The sequence below is a fragment of the Phaseolus vulgaris genome, chromosome 9 (genome assembly GCF_051622355.1).
Source record: "Phaseolus vulgaris cultivar YP4 chromosome 9, ASM5162235v1, whole genome shotgun sequence".
In the NCBI taxonomy this organism is placed as follows: domain Eukaryota; kingdom Viridiplantae; phylum Streptophyta; class Magnoliopsida; order Fabales; family Fabaceae; genus Phaseolus; species Phaseolus vulgaris.
Window position 1 is genome coordinate 13,293,806 of NC_143506.1, and position 23,952 is coordinate 13,317,757.

The window sequence follows — 23,952 nt, forward strand, 5'->3', positions numbered from 1 at the left end:
GGATAAATTGAATTTGAGAATTTAAAACCAAAGATATTTCCAAGAATAGTTAATACATTATTCAATTATGAAAAGTCTCATCAAGAAAGAAAAACAATCAAATTTCTATTATATACATAAGGACAAGGTTAGTTTAGTTGAACGTAGGCATATAGTTAATTTAGTTGAACGTACGCATATAGTTAATACATTATTCAATTATGAAAAGTCTCATCAAGAAAGAAAAACAATAAAATTTCTATTATATACATAAGAACAAGGTTAGTTTAGTTGAACTAATTCGCACTAATGTAATTCACATGTAAATTTAATTTATTATATAATATTTTAGGAATAATTTCTCAGACCATTACTGTTTTGCTTTTAAAAGTTTTTTTTAATGTATTTTTTTTTTATGAAAATAAAACTTTATTTAATTACTATAATTAATTTGGATAAATTGAATTTGAGAATTTAAAATCAAAGTTATACATTATTCAATTATGAAAAGTCTCATCGAAAGAAAAAAACAATAAAATTTCTATTATATATATAAGGACAAGGTTAGGTTAGTTGAACTAATTCACACGGATGTAATTCACATGTAAATTTAATTTATTATATAATATTTTAGGAATAACTTCTCATACCATTACTTTTTTGCTTTTAAAAGTTTTTTATGTATTTTTTTATGAAAATAAATCTTATTTAATTATTATAATTAATTTAGATAAATCGAATTTGAGAAATTAAAACCAAAGATATCTCCAAGAGTAGTTAATACATTATTAAATTATGAAAAGTCTCATCAACAAAGAAAAACAATAAAATTTATATAAATAACATATTAGAGTTATGATGATAAAAAGTATAAGCATGATTTCAAAAAATATCACAAATATAACTGTAATTTACTAATAAGACGAAGATAATATCTTTTTAACCAATTTAAAATCCTTTAAAAAAATTAGTTAAAAACAATAAATTTATTTTAAAATTATTCTTACCTATTTAAAGCTAAAGTGCTAAAGTTCTTGAAAAACTCTTTAATTTTAAATTCTCAAATTCGATTTTCTTTAAAAAATATTTAATTAAAGATATTTCCAAGAATAGTTAATACACTATTTATTTACGGTTTTTATGAATAGGAAAGATTCATATGGACTGAAGATTTGGTGTAGATTGGCCCATTCGTAACCCAACTAATACCCCGTGTTCTCCCACGCATTAGTCATGTCCGTCATTATCATTTGAAACACTCTTCACTTTCCTTTCTGTCTTTCTTTCATTTTCTTGTTTAATTCTTCTTTTTCTCTCTGCCCACCAATCGGAGCATAGTGAGTGCCCGTGAGTGTTGCTACTGATTCAGCAGATAAAAATGGGAGCAGAGTCACAAATTCCACGAAGCTTAATCCACAGAATCTACGCTCCCTTGGCTAACGAATTTCATTTTGCACCACCACTCTCTTCCTCCAGAACAAATGAACTCGAACTTGTATGCTTCTCTCTCTCCCTCTCTTTTATTCATCCTCGATTCTTGAATTCAATTTGCATTGTCATTTAATGAATGCGGCAATTCAACTGTGTGTTTCTGCATCTAATTGTCAAATTGATGAAAGGTTCGAGGTGTTCTACGAATGCTGCAAGGGTTTTCTGGTCCCCTGTTCTCTTGGGATAAAAGTGCAAAAAGTTTCCGTGCAAAGAGCGGAGTTTACGTTAGTCATCTCTCACAGAAAAGTCTCCACTCTCTTCTCAATCAGTTTATCCACGCAGCTACGTGTCTCCAATTCGTGGCGATTACACTCGATAAAGTTGAATCTGCAGTGCCAAAGTCTCCCCCTACTTTGAACGCGTTTGCGTCCTCTGCTTCAGCGTGCCTTAAGGTTTCCTTATGATCCAACTTTGCACACGCTATTCTCTCTAGAATTTTCTCTGCTCTGATTTTTAAATCAGATTTGCTTGTTTCCCTTAGCGGTTACGGAATCTTGCCTTGAAGGAGGAAACGTCATTGAGTAATGCAGATGGAATAACCACTCCAACCTTGTTAGGATTGACCAATTCTTTATCAAGGTTTTTGCTTTCTTTAAATTTTAAACTTACAGAAGATTATGTTTTTTATGTTTTGACTTGCTAGAATTTGATTTTAGGAAAGTCAGTTTTTACATTTGTAATTGTCTCACATTGTTCTTCTTGAAATGTAGTTTGTTTTGGTCATTGTGAGTTTGTGATAGTATCTGATGGTCCTTTGCTGGATTCAGTCTTTGCTCAGGGGCTGAATTTCTATTTCAAGTAGTGCATGAGGCCATTCCTGCTGTATACTTTGAGTTTGGTGTGTCTGTACCAGCAGCAGAACTCACTGTTCACGTGCTTGACTACCTTCATAAGAAGCTTGATGAAATATGTCTGGTACAAGGTGGTGAGGTCGTGACTAATTTTTTGTGCTGTACAATATGTATTTTCTGAACATTGCTTTTGGTTCAGGATGATAAACTTTAGAATCTATCCTAATCACAGGAGGAAGCTAACCAGATGGTTCTTTATATGTACGTTGGAAGCTTGTTGCCGTATATTGAGGGCCTTGATTCCTGGCTTTTTGAAGGAATTCTTGATGATCCTTTTGGTGAGGTAATGGTTATTGAAATTCTCAATTCCTCTAGGAGAAAGAAGTTCTTTCCTATGTTGTGCTAAAGAGTGTTATGGAAATAACTCATGTTATGTTGTTTAACTTTAACTTAGAATTAATACGATGAGTTTTCCGTTGGTGCAAGAATTGCAAATGAATGTCTTCCTGTCCTCCTTTCACTTTGATTGCAAGCTTTTCCAAATATAAAATAAGTTAATCTAAACATGGATTAAAATGTTGCATTGATTATGCCATCTCCCTTTGCAGATGTTCTTTTTCACTAATAAAGAAGTTTCAGTTGACGAGGCTGAGTTCTGGGAGAAGAGTTATTTATTAAGAATACTACAGCATAGCAAGTTAGGTTCAGACTTTTCTTCCACAGATTATGGCAATGATTCTGTCCCAGCATCAAATGACAAGGAAATGGACAGGAGGGATTCCATTTCTTTGTCTGGTACAACTAAAGGAAAAGAACCAAGCATTGGAGACCGTCCAGCTTGTCCCCTTTTTATTAACGATTTAGCTAAATCAATAGTTTCTGCTGGAAAATCTTTGCAACTTATGCGCTATGTACCTAACTCCTCAGTGAATTGTAGCAAAGAAAGTAATTATGAGGTTGGAAGTACCAAATGTTTTAACTATGGTTTATATCCTACTCAGAGAATGGCTGGGCTAACCTTGCCAGAAGTTTTTTCTGTATCACTAGTTGGACTTATTGGTCACGGTGACCATGTCTGTAAGTACTTTTGGCAAGAGAACTGGTATGATATTGTAACTGTTTCTTCCTATGCATCTTGTGTAAATGAGGAAAAAATAGATAATGACAATAATGAAAAATTAATTGCTCCACCTTATTCAGAGAAGACTTGGTATAAGTTTTTGATTGATACATTATTTCAAAAAAGATCAGCTGACTTAAAGCTAACATATGAACACATAAATAATGACACGTTAGAGCTGAGAGGGGCTAATGTTATTGAAGATGAAGTGCTTCTCTGGAGGTCATACGTGGAAAATCCAGTTATTACAGTATGTCAAGCAAACCTTGGAAAGAATGGGAATGCCTTGAAAGCATTGAATTTATCTCAAAAGTTCAGCCTGCCTTCATTAAATGATGAGAGTTTAAGAAGAGCTATATTTGGTGCAGAAAGTCCTGGATGTTCTGATAGTGAAGGAACAAACTATACATTTGGCTTTCACTTTGACGAATCTGAATACCTTCGCTCACAGGATGACAGAAAGCTTTTAGAAATGTTATTTCCTTTTCCCACTATTTTACCTTCATTTCAGGTATTTCTACTTGGTAGTCTGAACAACTTTAGATCTAGGATGCAGTACTTTGGTATATTGAACAGATATTTGATTTGAAAACAGGATGATGTTCCTGTGTCGGAACTCTTACCTTTCCAGAGAAACAGTAGTCTTATTTCAAGAGTTCTTCGATGGATGCAAAATGTTGACTTAAGAACTACTCCACTTCCTCTAGTTATTATGCAGTACTGTCTAACCTTCTACATTCAGAAACAGGTGGATTAAATTAAATCTATCTATCATTCAAGATTTAAGAGTATAACAATATATAATTGCTATATTTTTAATTGGACAGGTGGATTATATAGGAGTGAATATACTGTTAAAGTTAATGAATGAATGGAGATTGATGGAGGAGCTTGCAGTATTGAGAGCTATTTACTTGCTAGGTTCAGGTATTTGATTAGTATTTAAATTGCTATCATATTGTGCTCGAATTTGTATTTTATCACTTTAAGCAGGATAGGAATGGAGTCACCCTAGGTTTCTCTGTTTCCTGTATTGATTTGTTTCTTGTGCAGGTGATTTGCTGCAACACTTTTTGACTGTAATTTTCAATAAGTTAGATAAGGGTGAAGCATGGGATGATGATTTTGAATTAAACACAATATTGCAGGTAAATTTACTTTATTTTGTTAAATTGTTACTCTGCTGTTTCCTCTGGTATACTTTTTTTTGGTTCTACACTATAGAGTCCGTCGCTGCAATTTATTCTTAAAGTTAGACTAGATATTGGTTAAATTCTAATTTATTACATTAATTTATGCTTTGAACTTATGGAATGGGTTTTCATTTAAATGCTTGATAAGTGACTTATTTGATAAATTTAGGAATCTTTTTATGTCTTTTTATAATATTTTTTGTTCATAATCTATCTATTCATATCAACTACAGGAATCGATCAGAAATTCTTCTGATTGTATGCTGTTAAGTGCTCCAGATTCATTGGTAGTGACGATAACCAAAAATCGTGCTCACAGTGATGAGGAAGCTAGCACAGCTAGTGCTGTTTTGAGCACTCTTCGACAAAGTCAGGCCAATAGCTTTGGAATTAATGGCCTTGATATGCTCAAGTTCACGTATAAGGTCCTTCTTAGTTTTTTTTTTCCTTTCTAACTGAATTCATAACTATTTAAGAATATGAGCTTCCTTACAAAAAATAAAAGGTATATTGTAAATTTGGAATTTGCAGGTCCCTTGGCCTCTTGAACTTATTGCAAATACAGAGGCAATTAAGAAGTACAACAAGGTTTCTGGTTTGCTTTTGAGATTTTTTTATATTTTTCCTTTTGGCCTTTTTATTATTTTCATCATTTAGATTATCTGTTAGTCTTTTGCACTGATGTTTACTACTTTTAATTTAAATAAATATTTATGGTAGGTGATGACCTTCTTGTTGAAGGTCAAGCGGGCAAAATTTGTATTGGATAAAGTGCGGAGATGTATGTGGAAGGTACTTCTATAATTATTCCCCATTTCTCTTCAGTGGAGCATGTCCTCCCTCGTCTAAATCTTTCTTGGAATAAACTTAGCTATCTAGTTATGTATTTTGTTAAATTCTAGACATCTACGGCAAGGTTTTTGAAACCTCAATCGTCATCTGCAGGGTAGGGGATCTGCTACAAATTTCAGAAAGCATCATTTGTTAGTGGAGCAGAAACTCCTTCATTTTGTGGATGCTTTTCACCAATATGTGATGGATCGGGTTAGCACATTGTATTAAGATAATTATTAAAAAAGTTGCTCTGATAATATTTTCCGGCAAAACGTAGTATATACATGGGGCGTGATTAAGGGTAGGCAAAAATCCAAATTACAAAATCCAATCCATAATTATCCAAATCCATATTAGTTTTAATCCATTTAAATGAATTTATCTCAAATCCATATTTTTGGATTTTAAATCCAATCCATTTAATTGGATATGGATTAGATATAGATTGGATACATTTTTGGATTATCCAAATTGCATTTTGGGTTGGATTTTGACTTGCCACGATCGAGGTTGAGCCAAGACAATCCGGGCTAAGGTTGAGCAAAGTCGGCTCAAGTCCACGTCGAGCCGAGTCGTCCAACCCAAGTCGAATCGAGTCGCTATGGGCCAAAGTCGAGCCAAGTCGTTCCGGGCCAAAGTCGAGCCAAGTCAACCCTAGGCCAAGTCGAGCTGAGTGGCCGATATTGAGTCGATCTGAGTCGGTCAGGGCCGATATCGAGCTGAGTTGGCCCAGGCCAATGTCTAGTCGAGTCGGTCCAGCCCCATGTCGAGCTGAGTCTTTCGGGTTCGATATCGAGTTGAGCAAGCCTAGGCCGATATCCAGACGACCACACCAGGCTGATGTCCAACCGAATGGGCCAAGGTCGATATTGAGTCGAGCATGCCCGGGCCAATTTTGAGCTGAGCAAGCCTGGGCCGATGTCGAGTCAAGCGGGCCCAGGTTGATGTCAAGCCGAGCAGTCTCGGGCCCATGTCGAGTTGATTGGGACTGGGTCGATGTCAAGTCGAGCAGGCCCAAGCCAATGTCAAGCCAAGCGTGCCCAGGGCGATGTCGAGTCGTCTAGGCCCGGCCTAATGTGTAGTCGCCTGGGCCAAGTCCAATGTCGTGCTAAACGGGCTCGTGCCGATATCGAGCCGTCCGGGGCGGGTTGATGTTGAGCCAAGCAAGCCCATGTGGAGACGAGCAGTCCCGAGTTGATGTCGAGCCTAGTGATCTCTGGTCAATGTTGAGTCGAGCGGTCTCGAGTCGATGTCGAGTCGTGTGGTCCCGAGTCGATGTCGAGCCGAGCGATCCCGTGCCGATGTCGAGTTGAGCAGGCCCGAGTTGATGTATAGTCGCTCGGGCCCAGGCCAATGACGAGCTAAACGGGTCCGGGCCGATTTCGAGCCGAGTGGGCCCAGGCCGATATCGAGTCGTCCGGGGCGGGTTGATGTTGAGCCAAGCAGGCTCGAGCCGATGTCGAGTCGAGCGGTCTCGGGTCGATGTGGAGCCAAGCGGTTTCGAATTGATGTCGAGCCGAGCGATCTTGGGTCGATGTCGAGTCGAGCGGTCTCGGGTTGATGTCGAGCCGTGCGGTCCCGGGTCGATGTTGAGTTGAGCGGGCCCGAGTTGATGTGAGGAAAGTTTATGGGAGTTTGAGTGATGTGATGGTTGAGACAATTTTGAATTTTTTGAAGGTATAAAATGTTACATTACAAATTTACCCTTTTACCCTTGCCTATTAAAAAATTTAATAATGAAATGAGTTTTTTTTTGTTTAAAACATATTCATAAATTTAAAAATTATAATTAGAAAAAATAAATATGTATTAAATGTAAATGTAAATAGGTATAATTTACAAATTATAATTAAAAAAATATGTATTCAACAAATTAAATTAAAACAGGGATTTCACGTCATTTCTTAAAATATTAAACATGTATTATAAAATTCGAAAATAAATCAGAAAATGAATTAGGTACTATATAAATAAATAAAAATATTATTTTTTAATATTAAAAACTCTGTAATAATGAAAAATAAAAAATACTACAAAAAAAGGTAATTAACAATAGAAAAGAATTTCGTAAAAAATTATAATTAAATAAATTATAACTAATAAACATAATAATTATACACAAAAATTTATAATATAAACACAACAACAAATTAAATAAAAACAAAAATTCAAATAATTTCTTAAAATGTTAAACATATATTATAAAATTAGAAAATAAATCACATCTTATATAAATAAATAAAAAATATTAATTTTTAATATTAAAAAACCTTGTAGTAATGGAAAATTAAAAATATTATAACAGTAAAATAAATAAGGGTAAATTCGGAAATGATACATGTTGACGTGACTTTTCCTTTACCTCTCTTCATTTTGAGGGGGAGTATATTTGTATATCCTTTCATTCTCTTCCCCACAATATCATGGATCCAAATAGTTGATATTCCCTCACTTCTTTGTCTGTGAACAGTACATCCATTAAAGCAAACAGATCTTGAAATGACTAGTTGTAATTGCTTTTAGTGTTTCTAATTCCTTTTGTGATAATAACCCAATGTAATGTTCTCATCCAGTATACACTCTTGCTTGCATGGTTCTGCATCTTGTGAAGGGAACCTGAGCATTTTTATCTGTCACCACAATTTCTATGCAGGTATATCACAGTGCATGGCGTGAACTATGTGAAGGTATGACTGTAGCAAAATCTCTGGATGAAGTCATTGAAGTCCATGAGGCTTACATGTTATCAATTCAACGGCAATGCTTTGTGGTTCCTGATAAGCTGGTGATTTATCATATCTCTTAATTTGGGCGTTTGTGTTCTCCTTTCATTATGTTTTGACTAGTGTATTTAGGAATTTTTATGGAGCAAGCTTCAATAGTCTTAGCATTCTTTATTGCATTCAGGGGGCTCTTATTGCCAGCCGCATCAACAGCATCCTTGGCATAGCTTTAGACTTTTATAACATACAGCAGACATTAAGTAGTGGTGGAGCTGTTTCTGCCATCAAAGCAAGGTGTGAGATGGAAGTGGACCGGATAGAGAAACAATTTGATGATTGCATTGCTTTCTTACTTCGGGTATTCTTCTAAAGAATTTATTTTAACTCTGCCGCTATTGTGTGACTGTCTGTTCTATTTGGTCTTGAAAATAATTCGTTCTTTATACTATCACTAAAATATATGCGCAGCATTATTTTACTCATCTGGTGTTTATGTAAATAATAAAGAGAACTTAGGCACTGACGAAATTTACAGATCTATGATATGCTTATCGGAAATGCTTTAAAAGATTTTACACTTCATCAAATTGGTGAAGTATTCAAAACTATGGTATCAGATACGTGAAACAAATAAGATTATCTGTACTTTGTAGGTTTGAATACTTTATGGATACGTATTATTGAAATATTTTAGAGTATTGATATCAGATACAAGAAATACAAGAAGTAAATTGTATCGGTGCTTCATAACAAAATGCTCAATCACATGAATTGTTATTGAGTGTCACAGAGTGGCAATAATATTATAATCTATGATATGCTCTGTAACAGGCAGTTAGGCAGATTTATCTTATATTGACGATAACGATGTCTTCAAGTCAAGGGAAAATAATTTGGGCCTATAGAAGCCCAAGTTAGATAAGTCGATAGCAAGTTCTTCCTGCACCCAATCATCTTTCAAATTTTCCAAAATTACCTTCTATTATGGATTTGAAAATCTGGAATTAAAAAAATCCTAAATGCAAAAAATACATTCTGGAAAGTGATTATTAGTTATGAGGTGAGGAATGATTAATGTTTATGCTATTAGTCATATTTTATTACAAAATAATGATATGCTTTGTTATGGAAAGTGATTATTCCATAGATTTTTAAATATAAAAAAATAAAAGGTACATCATTAAGAATCAAAATGGAACACGATGGTATCATATAATGCTGAGGAATGATTATCTCAATATTTGTTTGGTAGGATTTTACTCATTTACCTATCGCATTGTGCAAGTAAATTTTATTTGCAATTAAGGCCGCTTGGAATGTTGAGATTTGATCACTACCAGAAGAATCTGGTCGTACCTTTACCTTTCCTTTCTTCTCCCCCTTCTTCCGGAAAAGAAAAGGTGAATGATGTTGTTTAGTACTTATAATATAACTCGTACCCTGGATTTTTCAGGTTTTGTCATTCAAATTAAATGTCGGGCACTTCCCTCATCTGGCTGATTTGGTGACCAGAATCAACTACAACTATTTCTACATGTCTGCTAATGGAAATTTGATGACTGCCTCCAGTTCTGGAAGTGTTACTTCAAGGTTGGCGAAGCCCCCTGGGTAGAGCTTTTTGATATTAAGGTGATTTGTCAAAACTTTCATCTGAATATGCAAATAATTCTGCGCCTGCTTTCGTGTTGTAAGTATTTTAGAATATCCTCCATTTGCTTGATCTTTGAGCTTAGTTAAGGAGGACAATTGGAAGCTGTTGTAACCCGTGTTGCTGTAACTGCAGAGCCACTTGTCTGGCAGCCTGCATGAGTGTGCATAGCAAGATATAATTTGTGTCCTTGTTATTGTCAGCTACGTAGGATCAACTCCTACTTTTTTGTCTCATTGTGTAAGCCCGAGTTCGGTGGGTTCTCTCTCTCTATATGTCATGCTTGGTTTAATTTATTTTAGCTTATCAGATTTTAACAAGCTTTTGAAAATAATCTTTTAATCTTAGTAATCAATGTCTCTAGGATCCTAGCAAGGAATTAATAATAGAAAGTAAGGGTGGAAAAATAATCCAAATTACAAAATCCAATTCATAATTATTTAAATCCATATTAGTTTTAATCCATTTACATGGATTTATTTCAAATCTAAATCCATATTTTTGGATTTTAAATCCAATCCATTTAATTGGATATGGATTAGATATAGATTTGATACATTTTTGGATTATCCAAATTGCATTTTGGGTAGGATTTTGACTTGACCCGATCCAGGTTGAGCGAAGTCGGCCCAAGTTGAATCGAGTGAGTATGGGCCAAAGTCAAGCCAAGTCGTTTCGGCCCAAAGTTGAGCCAAATCAACCCTGGGCCAATTCGAGCTGAGTGGGCTAGAGCCCAAGTCGGTCTGAGCCGATGCAAGTCGATAGACTAGGCCTATGTCGATATGAGTTGCCTCAGGACGATGTCAAATCGAGTGGGATGGGCTGAGTTGGTGTGGGTCGACATCAGCTCGAGCCGATGTGGAGTTGAGTCAGTCCAGGCCCATGTTGAGCCGATGAAGAGCCAAGTGGGCCCAGGACAATATCGAACCGAGAGGGCTCAGGGCCGATATCGATCCGAGTTGGCTCGAGTCAATGTAGAGTTGAGCCAGTCTAGGCCCATGTCGAGCTGAGTCTTCTGGGTCAGATATCGAGTCAAGCAGACCCAGTTTGATATCGCGACGATCGGGCAAGGGCTGATGTCGAGCCGAGCGGGCCCAGGTCAATGTTGAGCCAAGCAGGCTCGAGTCGATGTCGAACCGATCAGGACCGAGCCAATGTCGAGCCAAGCGAGCTCAATGGCCAACTGAGCGAACCCGAGCCAATATCAAGTTGAGAGGGGCCTTGGTCGATGTCGAGCCTGGCGGGTCCAGGTTGACGGTAAACCGAGCGAGAACGGGCCTATGTCGAGCCGAGTGGGTCCTGGCCGATGGTGTGCCAAGCGGGCTCGAGCCGATGATGAATTGAGCAGGCCTAGGCCGACGTTGAGCCGAGTTGCCCTAGCTGATATCGAGCCCAACGGATCCTGATCGATGTTGAGTCGAGCAGGCCTAGGTCGATGACAAACCAAGCGGACTCGAACCTATGTCGAGTCGAGTGGGTCGGGCCAATGTTCAGCCGAGTTAGCGTAACACGATTTAAAGTCTAATATATCATTATTTTTGCCTTACGTTATTTGTTTTTCTACTTCTTAGTCACATGTATTCAAAATAACATGTAAATATTAATAGAAATTAAAAGTCTATGAAATATTTGATGAGTTTGAATTTAAAAAAGTATAGCTATTACATTTTGCATATAGGTTCGAATTATACGAGTTGTTCATAAAGTTGGTCCAACTCAATCTAATTTATATATTATTTTAAAAGTATATTTTTTTAAAAATAATTATGTATTATATATTGACACAAGTTTTCAACTTAATATACAATATTTTTTTATATTAAATTTAATTGGTGTATTATGTTATAAGTAGGTTCATCTATTGTCTTGAAGGTTTTCATATCCTAACTTATGCCAACATAGTAATTACAAGTGGAAAAAATATATATTAATGGGTGTTTCAAAATCTTACTAGAATGGACATTCATATCCTCTATATCATATTAGACTATAAGTATTAGATTGAGAGATTAAGGTTTAAGTTCAACTCAACTTCTCAAAACAAACTTATTTTTTATTTTTTATATGTTCTATTAGAGAGTGAATTTGAGTTTAACTTCACTCACAAAAGTAATTTATAAAGTGATATTTACATAATATATATATATATAAATTTATCTCTAATAGATACCATATCTCTATTAGAAAAAAAATATCATAAAGTTTTAAAAATGAAAAAATTATCCTGGCTTAAGCGGATCTATTTGATTTCACGTGGAGTGTGGTGAATAAGTAACTAGTTAAATTCATCATCATACTCCCAATGTGTGGATCAATTAGTGCTACATACTCCTATTTAATAAATTGTTCTGCTTCAAGTCCTTGGAATATAACTATTAAATATTTTTGAGAAATTTTTGTTACATTCTTTTCCATAAAAAATGTGATTTAGAAAAAAATCATGTTTCTACTTATATTACGATGATAAAAAAAATTGGAAAAAATATTTTTGTTTAACGATTATCAATATAAAAGACGAAAGGTTAACCATCCAAGTTTTACAAACAAATTATTCTTGGTTATAGTTTAGTATCCAAATCTTCTTTTATGCATATTTACCATCACTTTCTAAAAAGTTACAAATTTTACTATTATACTGATAACAAATTCATATTTATAAAAAACTAATGATAAAACAACGTAGATTTATACACATTAACACTTTGTTGCATATTTAACAAGTAGATAAAATATGCTAAGATTTGAAAAACTATGATAATAAAAGGTGTGAACAAAAATAAAACAACACAATTTATAAAATAATAATATATAACAATATTTAAAGAGATTATATATTTTTTATGCATACAATTTTTTATAATTTTACCCTTTAAATAACTATTTTTTAAATTCAAATAACTATTCTCAATAAAGAAACCTATACAATTAAAAATAATAATTATTTTAATAAAAAATTATAATTTAATAATACTTTTTTATTTCAATAATTACAATAATAATAATATTATTTTCAAAAGAAAAAAGTTAACACATATTTAAGCGTATGTGTTGTTAATAATAATAGTAATAAAAAGTGAGAAAATGTCCTGGTAAGACAAAATCACAAGGCTGAGAGATGTTGCTTGACCTTTGAGGTTGTAACTGATCAACGGTTACCAACCCTTAGAATATAAGTGTCAAAAGAAAACAAAAGGTCCAAGAAAGAGACTGAAAAGACTGCTTTGGTAGTTTCTGCAATATTACCAAACTGCTTCTGGATACCCTTTCACCTCATAACCATCCACGCTACCAAATTCTATTTCTACATCACTTTCTTCTTCTAACTGCATTTTTTTTCCAATTTTTTACCTAACACCAGTAATATAAAACACTCTCAGGTATCTCCTCCGAGAGTTGAGATCTTTTAAACTTTAACAATCAATAAAAATAATAATAATAATAATAAGTGAGCAGAGTCAATTATGGTACATGGACTTCGAATTCTAAGTATGAAAATGCTCGAGATTCCAACATTTTCAGTTGGGTGAACATGCTCTGGAACAAAGTCTTTATTTGAAGTCATACTTGCCGAGTGCGTAACTACCAGAATTGAATAGAATTTGGAAGCCAACACTGGTTGATTATTGTCGAATGATGTTATATAAACCCATAGTATTAGTACCACCGAATCATATCAGACACAGCGAAGAACATGGATTTCAGTAGCAGTAGAATTTTGGCACAAGGTGTATTTGTCCTCCTTGTGCTTTCGAGCGTGGCTGAGGGGACAGAGCCCAGAACCATTTTGGTTGGAGACTCCGAAGGTTGGCGTGCGGGCACCAACTACACGCAATGGGCCATTCAAAATAGCCCCTTCCACATAAACGACACATTGGGTAAGTCAATAAATGAAAATCCAATTTGTGTAAATATAGTTATGTTATGTATTGATTGATGGGTTGGTTTTTTTGGGAGGTGAAGTGTTCAAGTATCCCCCACCAGGAAATTCGACGGTTACGCAGAGCGTGTACTTGCTCCCCGACTTGTGGAGCTACATAACGTGCGAATTCCGAGGAGCAAAGGTGTTGGGGAACGCAAGCGAAGGACGTGACGAGGGGTTTAAGGTTGCGCTGACTGAGTTGAAATCATATTACTTTGCCTCTGCAGAAGGCAACTCTTATGACTGCCTTGCTGGTCTCACCAAGTTCACCGCTGTTCCATCCTCTTAGCTCAATTCCACTTTTCACCACCAAATCAAATTTCATCACTTTCTCTTCTTTTAATAAAATTAAACTGCATTATGTGTTATGCGTTCAAAGCCCGTCACACTTTACTGTGGCCCATTGTTCTCGGCTCGGCCTGTCATAGGCCCAAATAACAATATTCTTCCTGTTCCACTTTTTCTGATGTTTAACGTTTTCACGTTCATATTTAAAATGAATTAATATTAATAACATTTAATAGAAAAATGTTAACCATACTTATTATTATTGACTAAAATTTATTAAAAATGGATTAACTGAAAGAAGCGATAAGTATTAAAGATTTATTCACACATTTTAGATTCCAGAATTTATTTCTTTTATTTACTCCAAACCTATTTTAACTGAAATAAATTCGTAGAATTAAGGTTATAACTTATATATAAGCTTAAAGAAAAAGAAAGTTATAGTTGGACACTAAAAGAAGCTATAAGTAAATCTTGGATGCAAGTTAAACCAGTGGCCCCTCCACTACATATTCTATTCCTTCTGCTTCTGCTGCTGCCTTTTAAATGCTTTACCAAGTTTGTCTATTTTTGTAGAATCATAGGCTTCATCATCCATAATCAACTACTTCAGAAATCAATAATATACCACATTATACCTCAGCTTTTGGCTGCACAGATGTTGCGTACCCACATTCTCATCATCTTCTAATATACAAATATCTTTCTTATTATTCATCTTATTTTAATCAAAACGATACTATTTTTAAAGGGTGTAATTAAAACAATCAAGTCAAGAAAAAACAAGGTCAGGTGTGTTTTAGGTTTCTTCATTCTTACTAAATATTACTTCTTTATTTTTTATTATGTTTTAAAAATGACATGGTTTTTGCTTTCAAATTGTTTTTAATATATAACTAGTGAAATTTGTTTGTTTTTATAGAATTTAGAATGTTAAGGTGGGAAAGAAAGGTATAGCGGTTGTAAGAAAATCCAATACCTAAAATGGATAAACACGCCGTTTTAAAATATGAAAACTAAGATTACATTTTGGCTGCAATTTTAAGACGTCAAACATATTTTACCTTCAAAAACTGTTTCAAAAAATTTATTATTACTTATATTAAGATATAATTTTTTTCTATTTTTTGATCTATAATAAAGACCGAAAAAAATAATTTTAGAGTATAACTAATACAATTAAAATGAAATTTGAATATTCTATTATTAAAGTGAAAAGTATATATAAAAAAAAATCATTTATTCAAGTTTCATTTCAAAAGAACTATGATCTCTCTAAAAACTCCATTTTCCTTTTCTTTGTCTTTTCTCTAAGATTTTAACTTCCTCGCTCAACAGATCAACGATCGAAATTTGTCGTTGAACTCCTAGTAGTAAACTCTATAAGATTGCTCGATCAAAATCTCAAATAAAGTAAGTTCATTTTGACTCTTTTTCCTTTGAGTTAGTTTTGATATGATTAGATTTGTCTTTAGTTTAAGCTTGCATGTGATATTTTTATCTTTAGAATTAGTTTATGTTAACTCAGGGTCCTAGTGATTTTGTTAGATTTTTTATCAGGACTCTATGATGTAGGTTAAGTTAAACTTGAACAATTATAGGATTTGGAGCTCTTAATGAGCATTTGCTCAAAATCAGGTAAGGGAAGGTAGTTTTAAATTTCCAATAAAACCCTAGGCTAGAAAATCTAGATGTGGGGGTGACGTGGTTACCAGTTCCAAATTCTGTTTGAAGGATTGATTGTTTATGAACAATGCATGGTATTGTTTGAAATATAATGTGAATATGTTGATTTTGATATGGATGATTTATGGTAGATGTTTTTGTTTGAATCGAAAAATTTGGTGTATTTATATAGTTGATACTGTGTAAGTTACTTTAGAAGTGAATGAGCTGTTAAAATTGTTTTTGTTTGATTATGAATGAGGAAACTAGGCAGAATTATGCAGATTTTTCTGCATATCTCACTCAAATGAGATAACTCTCATCCAAGTGAGAATAAAATGAAAAGATGGGGTGTTATTGGATCCGTTTTCACCTAAGCGAGAAGGAATATCGCTCAGGTGAGACTTGAGATGAAATTTTAAGTGCTCTCATATTCAATCTCGCTTGAGCAAGACCTATTCTCGCGCCAAGCAATATGATTTTCACTAAAGCTAGACTCTGTAAAAAATAAAAACAAAAAACTTAAAATTTATATTTTTGCTTTTGAAACTCTGGTTTATTATTGTTTAATTTTTTTCAATGAAAATTATAAATTTTATTTAAAATTATGGATAAAGGAACTTAGTTATGTGTTTAAGTGAATTTTGAGATATATTTAGATTGTTTAGAAAGTTTAAAATATAGTAAGATTGAATGGTGTATTGATGTGTTAAATGAAGTATGCAATGATGTGAAAGTGTGATCAAAATATAGTATTTTCAGGAAACAAAATATTGTGTTAAGATTGTTATTTGGGTGTATTGATTTGTTAAGTCCCGTTAATGAGACGATCCTAACTCTATTGATATAATGAAATCACATAGATGAAGTTATTCAGTTGATGAAAGTCAAAGGAGGTTCATATGACTTGGGTTACGATTTCAAATATAATATGGTCTTTCAGGTCATATGAATCTACCATGTCATATGAGATGATGATTTGTTTATGCGCATGGATGTGTGGATTCACAACGAGTAGCATGACAGGGTGCAGATCTCACGATGCTAATTTCAATACCCGAGTCTTCTGGAAGTCGACATTCGTAAGACACTTATTGGGGAAATGTTTAATTCAAAAAATATTTGTTGGATTTCTGATAATTTTAGCACGGCTCTAACACAATTTTGAAAAGGATAAATACAATAATTTGTTATTGCTCCTCACAGATTCTTGCAAGTTAGAAAAATTATTATCCGCTGCTTATTGTTCTTGTTGAGTTATTATTTTTATTGTGTTGAATTTCCCATTAACTTGTGCACATAAATATTTATTGTCAATTTATATAATTATATAATATGTAGATTTGTATCCTCATGTTCTACATTTTAGATATTATACGTATCTCCGTATACCTGATGTGTCCGTGTCGTGTCAATGTTCGTATCAATATCTGTGTTACATAGATAAAAAAAGAGAAAACAACATATTCTCAAGTTCTTTGTCGCTTTGGTGACCACCTCTTCACTTCTAGCTTAAAATCATAATGAACACTCTTTAAATGGTATGGAGTTACATAATACCCAGTTAGCATTTTCCTTAAAGAAAGGTTAAAGAAATTTATTTTATTTATTTATTGGTGTTAATAGTTACATTAATAAATTTTTTTATATGTTCATTCAATTACTTTTTATAATATATTCGTGTATTGTGTTTTGTAAGTAGACATCAATTTTAAAAGTTAAAAAATGATAAAAGCTTATATAAGAATTAACAAGACAACATAATTACTGTGTTTTTATTAAGTTGAATTTCTTTTCTCCGTTTAATACTTTTAAAAAAGTTAGTTTTATTATTATTACGTTTAATTTTTACTTTTATTTTTTATTAGTTGCAAATATTCTTGTAAGAATGGTATTGAGTTGTTTTATCTATTTAATTTGTTAATATTGTTATTTTATTTTATTTTTTACATCTCGTACAGTGCATGGATACTGTATATATATATATATATATATATATATATATATATATATATATATATATATATATATATATATAGAAGAAACGTTTTTCAAAATCTGCGGCATTTCACTTAAAAAATATATTTTACTGTAAACGAAAACAAAGAGATGTTATAACCAACAATTGAATAAGACCAAAAGTTTAAATTATTTTTACTTCAAATTTAATATGTTAAATCATGTCCAAATATAAAGTGAAACCGGGTAATAAAATATTCATAGGCTTACTCATCTGAGTAATTTTTCTTTAATTTTTTTAAAAATGCTAACAACTCACTATTCATTATAAGCTAAAATCTATTAAAAACTACAAAATTATGAAAACAGCTCACTAAATATAAAGTAAGTCGTATAAAAAATTGTTATTTAAGTGCATCAAGTGTGTTCCCTTGTTTTTTTATGTATATGGAATAAAGATTGAACCAATAGACACTCTTATTCACCGAAATCAAAATTAGAATAGAAAAACTTGGACAAAAACTAGAAAAAAAAATATGAAATTGTTTTGAATAGTATTTTAAAATTTTGACCAAAGTGATGATACCTAAAAATAGATCACGTATCACATACTTAACTAAACAAGTCTGTATAAAAAATAGTCCATCAACTAGAAAAGAAGTCAAATTTGGGAAATCAGTAAAATAACGTCAAAACGGGCAAAAGCTCAGTTCACAACACGTGGGTGAAAAAAAGTTGAATGCAATGTCATTTTGAATTTTTTTTCTTAAGAAAAATTATCTTCAAATATGCCGTTTTAATTTGTATTCTACTTGTATACTTGTTAATAAATATTGTTGGGTATTGATTAAATCTAAACACAAGATATATTTTTTTAAAATTAAGTTGGTTAGAACGTTAAAAAGTAATTTATTTGTAATATTCAGTGTTATTAAGTAACGATATTATGTTTAAATGTTAGTTTATATTATCTACTTTTCATGTCATTGGTTAAAAAATAACATTGATTTTTTACCATGGTTCAATGGAGATTAGGTTATTAAATCTTGAATTAATTTCTTAACAAGCTTAGTGTGATGAATTTAACAAGCTTACTGATTTCTTAACAAGCTTAGTACTGCGTATATTTTAACTACTTTTATTTTACTTTGTATGCAATGAATTATATATGCGATTTTGAGTTATAGGTGTGTATCTATAAATAGGAAATAGGAAATAGGATATTTCGTTTGGGGAAATTGTAGAAACTGTGTCATCTGATTCTCTGGATTTTGTATTAATAATTCTGTGTAAGAAACTCGTAAATGACAGCAGCAGAATGCCATGAGTAGCTTGGGTTCAGAATGTTAATAAAAGACAAGCCTTTTCATTAATTTGAATAGGAACAAGGAGAATTACAAGTTATGAAAATAGAAAGCGTGTATTGATAACGACAAAATCAGATTCTGCTCCTTTCATATTTTATTTCGGGATAATACATGCATTTCCCATTCATTCCTCATTTATGACTTACCTCCCCGTGACCTGGAATTCCTTAAAACAATTGCGTTGCAGTGTGGACTCAATAGGAAACTCTGAATAAGACTAAATGTATATCCATTACCAAACACAAAACCTATCTTGTTAAAAACTTTTTTAATCCTCAACTATTATCGTATGTACTTTTGCTTCTTTTTATTTGTCCAAGGTGTGGGACTTTGTACTTAATTCTTACCCATAACAAATGCAACTGACCCAGTTGCCACCTTCTACCATCTCACTACAATCTTTAGACATTCCACCCAGTAAGCCAAATTCACAAACATATACGTTAGATTTCCCCGCAAATATAATAAACAGCGAGGTTTCTAAAATAAAATAGTTTGAAACGGAAGAGAAAAGTGGTGAAGCCAGAAGAGTTTAATTCCCTGATCCGTAAAATCAAATTGAACAGCAGTATACTGGAAAGAGAAAGAGACAAAAAACAATTATGATTCATTTAATGAAAGTTCGAGTTATCAGAAAAACTGGAAGACACATATTCCCTCACTTCTCTCGCGATCACATCTCTCATCATATCCCAAAACCCCGCCGGCGCATTCTCCGGCGAAGCCCGGTGGTCCAGCACGGCGTCCTCGGCCACGGAAGCGTTAGAGATACCGGGGGGAGCGAGAGTCAACGCGGTCAACGGGTCATCCTCGAAGGAGCGAGAAGGAGCAGAAGAAGTGGCTCCTTCGCTGCTGGCATTATTATTAACATTAATGTCAAGAAGAGCCTTGGCCCTGCGCTTGAGCGTGGAGTTCCAGTGGTTCTTGACGGCGTTATCGGTTCGGCCCGGTAGCAAACGGGCAATGGTGGCCCACCTGTTACCATACTGGGCGTGGGCGGCGATGATGGTGTCGTCCTCTTGGGGAGAGAAGGGGCGGTGCTGGACGGTGGGGCTGAGCTGGTTGCACCAGCGCAGGCGGCAGGACTTGCCAGACCTCCCCTTAATGTAGCGGCTGATGAGGGACCAGTTCCGGGGTCCGTATCGGTCGACGAGGCGGGTGAGGATCCGATCCTCCTCGGCGCTCCATGGGCCTTTGATTCTGTGGGGGTTGTTGTGGTTGGAGTCGGAAGAGGAAGAGTCAGAGGAAGAAGAGGCGGTGGAGGAGGTTCTGTTGAAAGCTTCCATTGAGTTGAGTGAAAATATGTTATTATGGCGTAATGGGAGAAAGGAGAGAAAGGAGGAGAGGGAGTGTTGTTGTTGAGTTGGTTGGGTTTATATACGGAGATAGAAGTGAAAAGGTGCATGCAGCGTGAATTATAACGGGTAACGGGGAGAGCCAAGGGTACTTCCAGGAAAGTGGGGTTTTGTATAGTTGGTGGGTGTGGGGGTCTAACTACTGTGACTCTTGAGTTGAGTTGAGATGCGATTTGTTTTGATATCACTATCTATACTAATACTCATATACTAATACTAATACCATCTTCTCCTCAAAACCACCTTTCTCGCTGGCACCTTTTTACCCTTTTCTCCTCTTTGAAATTTCCTCACCACCTTCATTTTACATTTCTTTATTACATTCCCACCTATTGCTTTCTCTAATCACTCATATAATATTATGCTTCCCACTCTTTTCATTATTCTATTCTGTCAACTTCCCACTTTCTAATTCATAACAGTTTGCCTCTATTTAGGCATCCTCAGGTTAGAATAAGAAACATATTCTATATTCCATTTCACACGTCTATGCTACTATTAACACTCCAAACATACTCACTATATATATATACCATTGCAAAACCCCACCCTATCAAACAGCTGTACACACTCTTCTTCATTTTTAAATTCCTTCCATTCATTCTCCTAAGCACCTTAGTATCATACGAACTGAAAAGAAAGATAACAAAATCATCGTCCTTTCTTACACGAGGAGGGAAATCATTAAAAATAAATGGGATCACATCTTTACCCTTCTTTCTAAAACCAGAAAGGAAAAACTAAACAAGTGTCTTCTTCTGTGTTAACCAACTCAAATGTTTTTACTTTTTGTATTCTTTTAATTACAACCACTTATTTCCTATTATTCATGCATATTTTTTTCTACTTACTTTTCATTCATTTTATTTTCTTTTACTTCCTTTTCTATATCATTAATCACTTTCTACTCCAACCTTATTACAAGACCGAGTAAAAATTATATTTCTGTTACATTTTGTATTTCTGTCTTTGTTCACTTGAGTGCCTTAAAAAGGGGATACGGGTGGTGGGTTTGTGCAGGGAGGAGTAGGGTTTTAGGCACAGAGTGAGGTAGAAAATAAAAGGAAAAAAAGAGGGGTTGGGGTTGAATTGAAAAGTGATTATCGTAGTGAAAAATGAAGGGGTGTGTGTGGAAACGGATGATAGAATATTAGGTTTAAGGGTGGAAGTGGTTGTTAATTGGAGTTTGTTGGGTGCGTTTAAAACATGAGATGACAGGAAAAGTTGAGCTGTTTAGCACACAAGAAACGTTTTGATTTATTTGAATGTAAGAAAAATGGTAGTATAGTAGAATACAAAGATTACTAAAAAAGAGAGAGCAAGTGGGGTTGAAAGGCTTTTTGACTAGTTTTTGTTTGGCTGAGGGACATAGAGATGAGATACAGCTGTAATGTAAAAGGGAAATTGATCCATACTATGAATCTCAACTCTATCTATAACCAACCAATTATGTTGAGAGAGGAAGAAATGAGTGAAAGTGGTGTGCAGCAATGAGTGATGTTAGCTGCTGCTGCAAAACCAAAATCTTTCTTCTCATATTTTTAACCAAAATAATATTAAATAAAACACTTCAACTTCCTCCACGTAGGAAGGCCCCACTCCAGCCTGTAAGAATCTCACGTGATTCAAATTCAATCCCTTTGACTTTTTAGCCCCTCACCCCACCCTTTCCACAACACCATCACCTCTCGCACCAACTTCAATCAACCATCTCGATATAACATTTTTACTCATATTTATTTTGCTTTTCCTTATTCTCATCTCAAACCAAAAATATTATAAACCCCACATTCATTTTTAACTACTTACTTAATATTTAACGGAATCGTTAAAATTACATTTTTTATTTGTTCACATATAAGTACACCTCAAATGTTCATATTCTCTGTCACTGTTACATCAGTTTTTTTTTTTGTTTGTTAAATATTTATGTTTACGTCTTTTTTAATGCATTATCCCTACTTCTTTTGCGTTAACATTATTATGTTATTATACATTCACGTTATAATTTTATATCCTTATACGTGTAATGTGTTCTTTCTTTCATCCTTTATATACAGTGATTGAATAAAAAAAAGATACACAAACAAGTAGCATTGGTCGAGACTAATTGGTTCAACTTTTTAGGTATAAAGAACAAAATGAGAATTATGTAAAGATCTAAAGATATTTTTAAACATTGTTTTTATATATAAGTATAGGGGAAAAAAGAACTCTGAGTAGCTTGATAACAGGTTATAAACCTCTTAAGTATTATTATTTGAATCAAAACAAATAAAAATATTATTATAGAACCTCGTTTCATATCTGTGTTTATCATTACTTTTTTAGTTGGTAAGCTCGGACATACACCAAATTGTTATTTTTAAATTAGCATTAGCCATTTACTTCCTTTTTAATGAAGACGTACTTATGCTATGATATTATAATCTATCGCCCATTCGTAATATATTTAAAAAAATATTTTTAATAATTTCCATAATTTATAAAAAGATAAATTAGAGGTCATGACTTAAACATAATTTATATTATATATTTGTTATGTGATATATATGCACTAAACGTAGAACATAATCATACATTATTATGTGATTATTTTATTGTCTTCCTTTTTTGTTATATCATAATGTTTAATCTTAACAAATCGATGATTTAAGAAATCTATATTTTAAAAAAAAAATTATTATTATTTATTTATATTTTTGCTATGACAAATGTTTTTAATAGATTTGATCGTAATTTGGTGAGTAGACGATTGAAAAATATAAAAAGATTTACATTAAAAAAAGTGGGAGAAATTTTTCGGTGAATAAAAAATAGAAGAAGTTGAAGTAAAGCAGGTGCTTAAGAATAGAGTTGTTTTTGGAAGAAGGAGAGGAATGAATGAAGAAGTAGTAGCCGCCCACGTGGCATAAATAAATTTGTTTTGGAGGGTTGTCATCCTAAACAAGGGAAGCAGTTGGGCAGTTGATAAAAACAGCTGGCACCAAACTCTAACGCACCGACTTCTTCCTGTTCCGTTACAGTCCGATTATAACTACTCATGGACCACACTAATTGTGTTTCATTTTAAATCAATAACTACCATTTCTTTTAGCTCTTTTGAAGGGAAGGTAAAAAAAAACTTCAAAGTGTGTGTATATATTAAATATGTGTAAGTGACTTAAATACCTTGAAAATAAAAAGAAGAAAAACGTGATAACAAAAAGTCAAGATTTTTTATATTACGAAAAGTCATTTTTTTCATGCTTTTTCCGTCCAGTTTTTGGAGAGAGCTAAGATTATGACGGGACAAAAATCTTTCTTTCTCCCCTGTTGTCTATCATGCTTTGTTTGACCTTGGGAACAAATATTGAAAAAGTGAAAGAAAAAATAAAAAATAATTTTTAAATTGTATTGCGTATAAAAAGTAAAAAGAAAATACATGTAGAGTGGCGTAAATATCTGAAAATATATATATAGTAAATAAAGGAAACTTTGGATATTTGTTTAATCTTAAACTAAAAGAGAAAAAGAGGCAATGTTTTGGAAATTGAATTGAGTTGGAGTGGTTTTATATTCTGACAAGAGCTATATTAGGCGGGTCGGGTGCGGGTCGGGTGAGATGGGAGCAGAGAATA

General features: G+C 33.6%; 3 protein-coding genes across 5 annotated transcripts; 2 read left to right on the forward strand and 1 right to left on the reverse strand.

The window, feature by feature from the left end:
* Nucleotides 1-1,145: 1,145 nt before the first annotated feature.
* On the forward strand, nt 1,146-10,075 carry LOC137820948 (uncharacterized). Of its 3 annotated transcripts, none has more exons than XM_068625298.1 (16): nt 1,146-1,474; nt 1,599-1,862; nt 1,952-2,049; nt 2,238-2,400; nt 2,494-2,604; nt 2,870-3,892; nt 3,977-4,129; nt 4,209-4,308; nt 4,435-4,529; nt 4,808-4,999; nt 5,106-5,162; nt 5,295-5,366; nt 5,520-5,618; nt 8,062-8,193; nt 8,316-8,489; nt 9,585-10,075. In XM_068625298.1, exons 1-16 carry the CDS (start codon nt 1,358-1,360, stop codon nt 9,741-9,743), a joined length of 3,009 nt encoding a protein of 1,002 aa, XP_068481399.1. In that variant the 5' UTR covers nt 1,146-1,357; the 3' UTR covers nt 9,744-10,075. The 3 variants fall into 3 exon arrangements, with proteins under 3 accessions (XP_068481399.1, XP_068481401.1, XP_068481400.1); XM_068625300.1 differs by having other exon boundaries at nt 1,213-1,474; nt 2,238-2,392; XM_068625299.2 differs by lacking the exon at nt 5,520-5,618 and having other exon boundaries at nt 1,213-1,474.
* Nucleotides 10,076-13,436: 3,361 nt separating this feature from the next.
* Nucleotides 13,437-14,155, forward strand: LOC137822216 (uncharacterized). The gene is made up of 2 exons (XM_068627114.2): nt 13,437-13,654; nt 13,740-14,155. The coding sequence occupies exons 1-2, from the start codon at nt 13,471-13,473 to the stop codon at nt 13,985-13,987; spliced, it is 432 nt and encodes a 143-aa protein (XP_068483215.1). The 5' UTR covers nt 13,437-13,470; the 3' UTR covers nt 13,988-14,155.
* A 5,408-nt stretch (nt 14,156-19,563) lies between these two features.
* On the reverse strand, nt 19,564-20,471 carry LOC137822547 (uncharacterized). Its single transcript, XM_068627446.2, has one exon. It carries the CDS (start codon nt 20,261-20,263, stop codon nt 19,589-19,591), a length of 675 nt encoding a protein of 224 aa, XP_068483547.1. The 5' UTR covers nt 20,264-20,471; the 3' UTR covers nt 19,564-19,588.
* Between the last annotated feature and the right edge of the window lie 3,481 nt (nt 20,472-23,952).

Coding starts and splice junctions, on each gene's coding strand:
- LOC137820948 (XM_068625298.1), top strand. CDS start 1,358: ATGGGAGCAGAGTCACAAATTCCACGAAGCTTAATCCACAGAATCTAC. Junction 2,605..2,869: donor TTGATGATCCTTTTGGTGAG/GTAATGGTTATT, acceptor CTCCCTTTGCAG/ATGTTCTTTTTCACTAATAA. Junction 5,619..8,061: donor ACCAATATGTGATGGATCGG/GTTAGCACATTG, acceptor ATTTCTATGCAG/GTATATCACAGTGCATGGCG.
- LOC137822216 (XM_068627114.2), top strand. CDS start 13,471: ATGGATTTCAGTAGCAGTAGAATTTTGGCACAAGGTGTATTTGTCCTC. Junction 13,655..13,739: donor CCACATAAACGACACATTGG/GTAAGTCAATAA, acceptor TGGGAGGTGAAG/TGTTCAAGTATCCCCCACCA.
- LOC137822547 (XM_068627446.2), bottom strand. CDS start 20,263: ATGGAAGCTTTCAACAGAACCTCCTCCACCGCCTCTTCTTCCTCTGAC.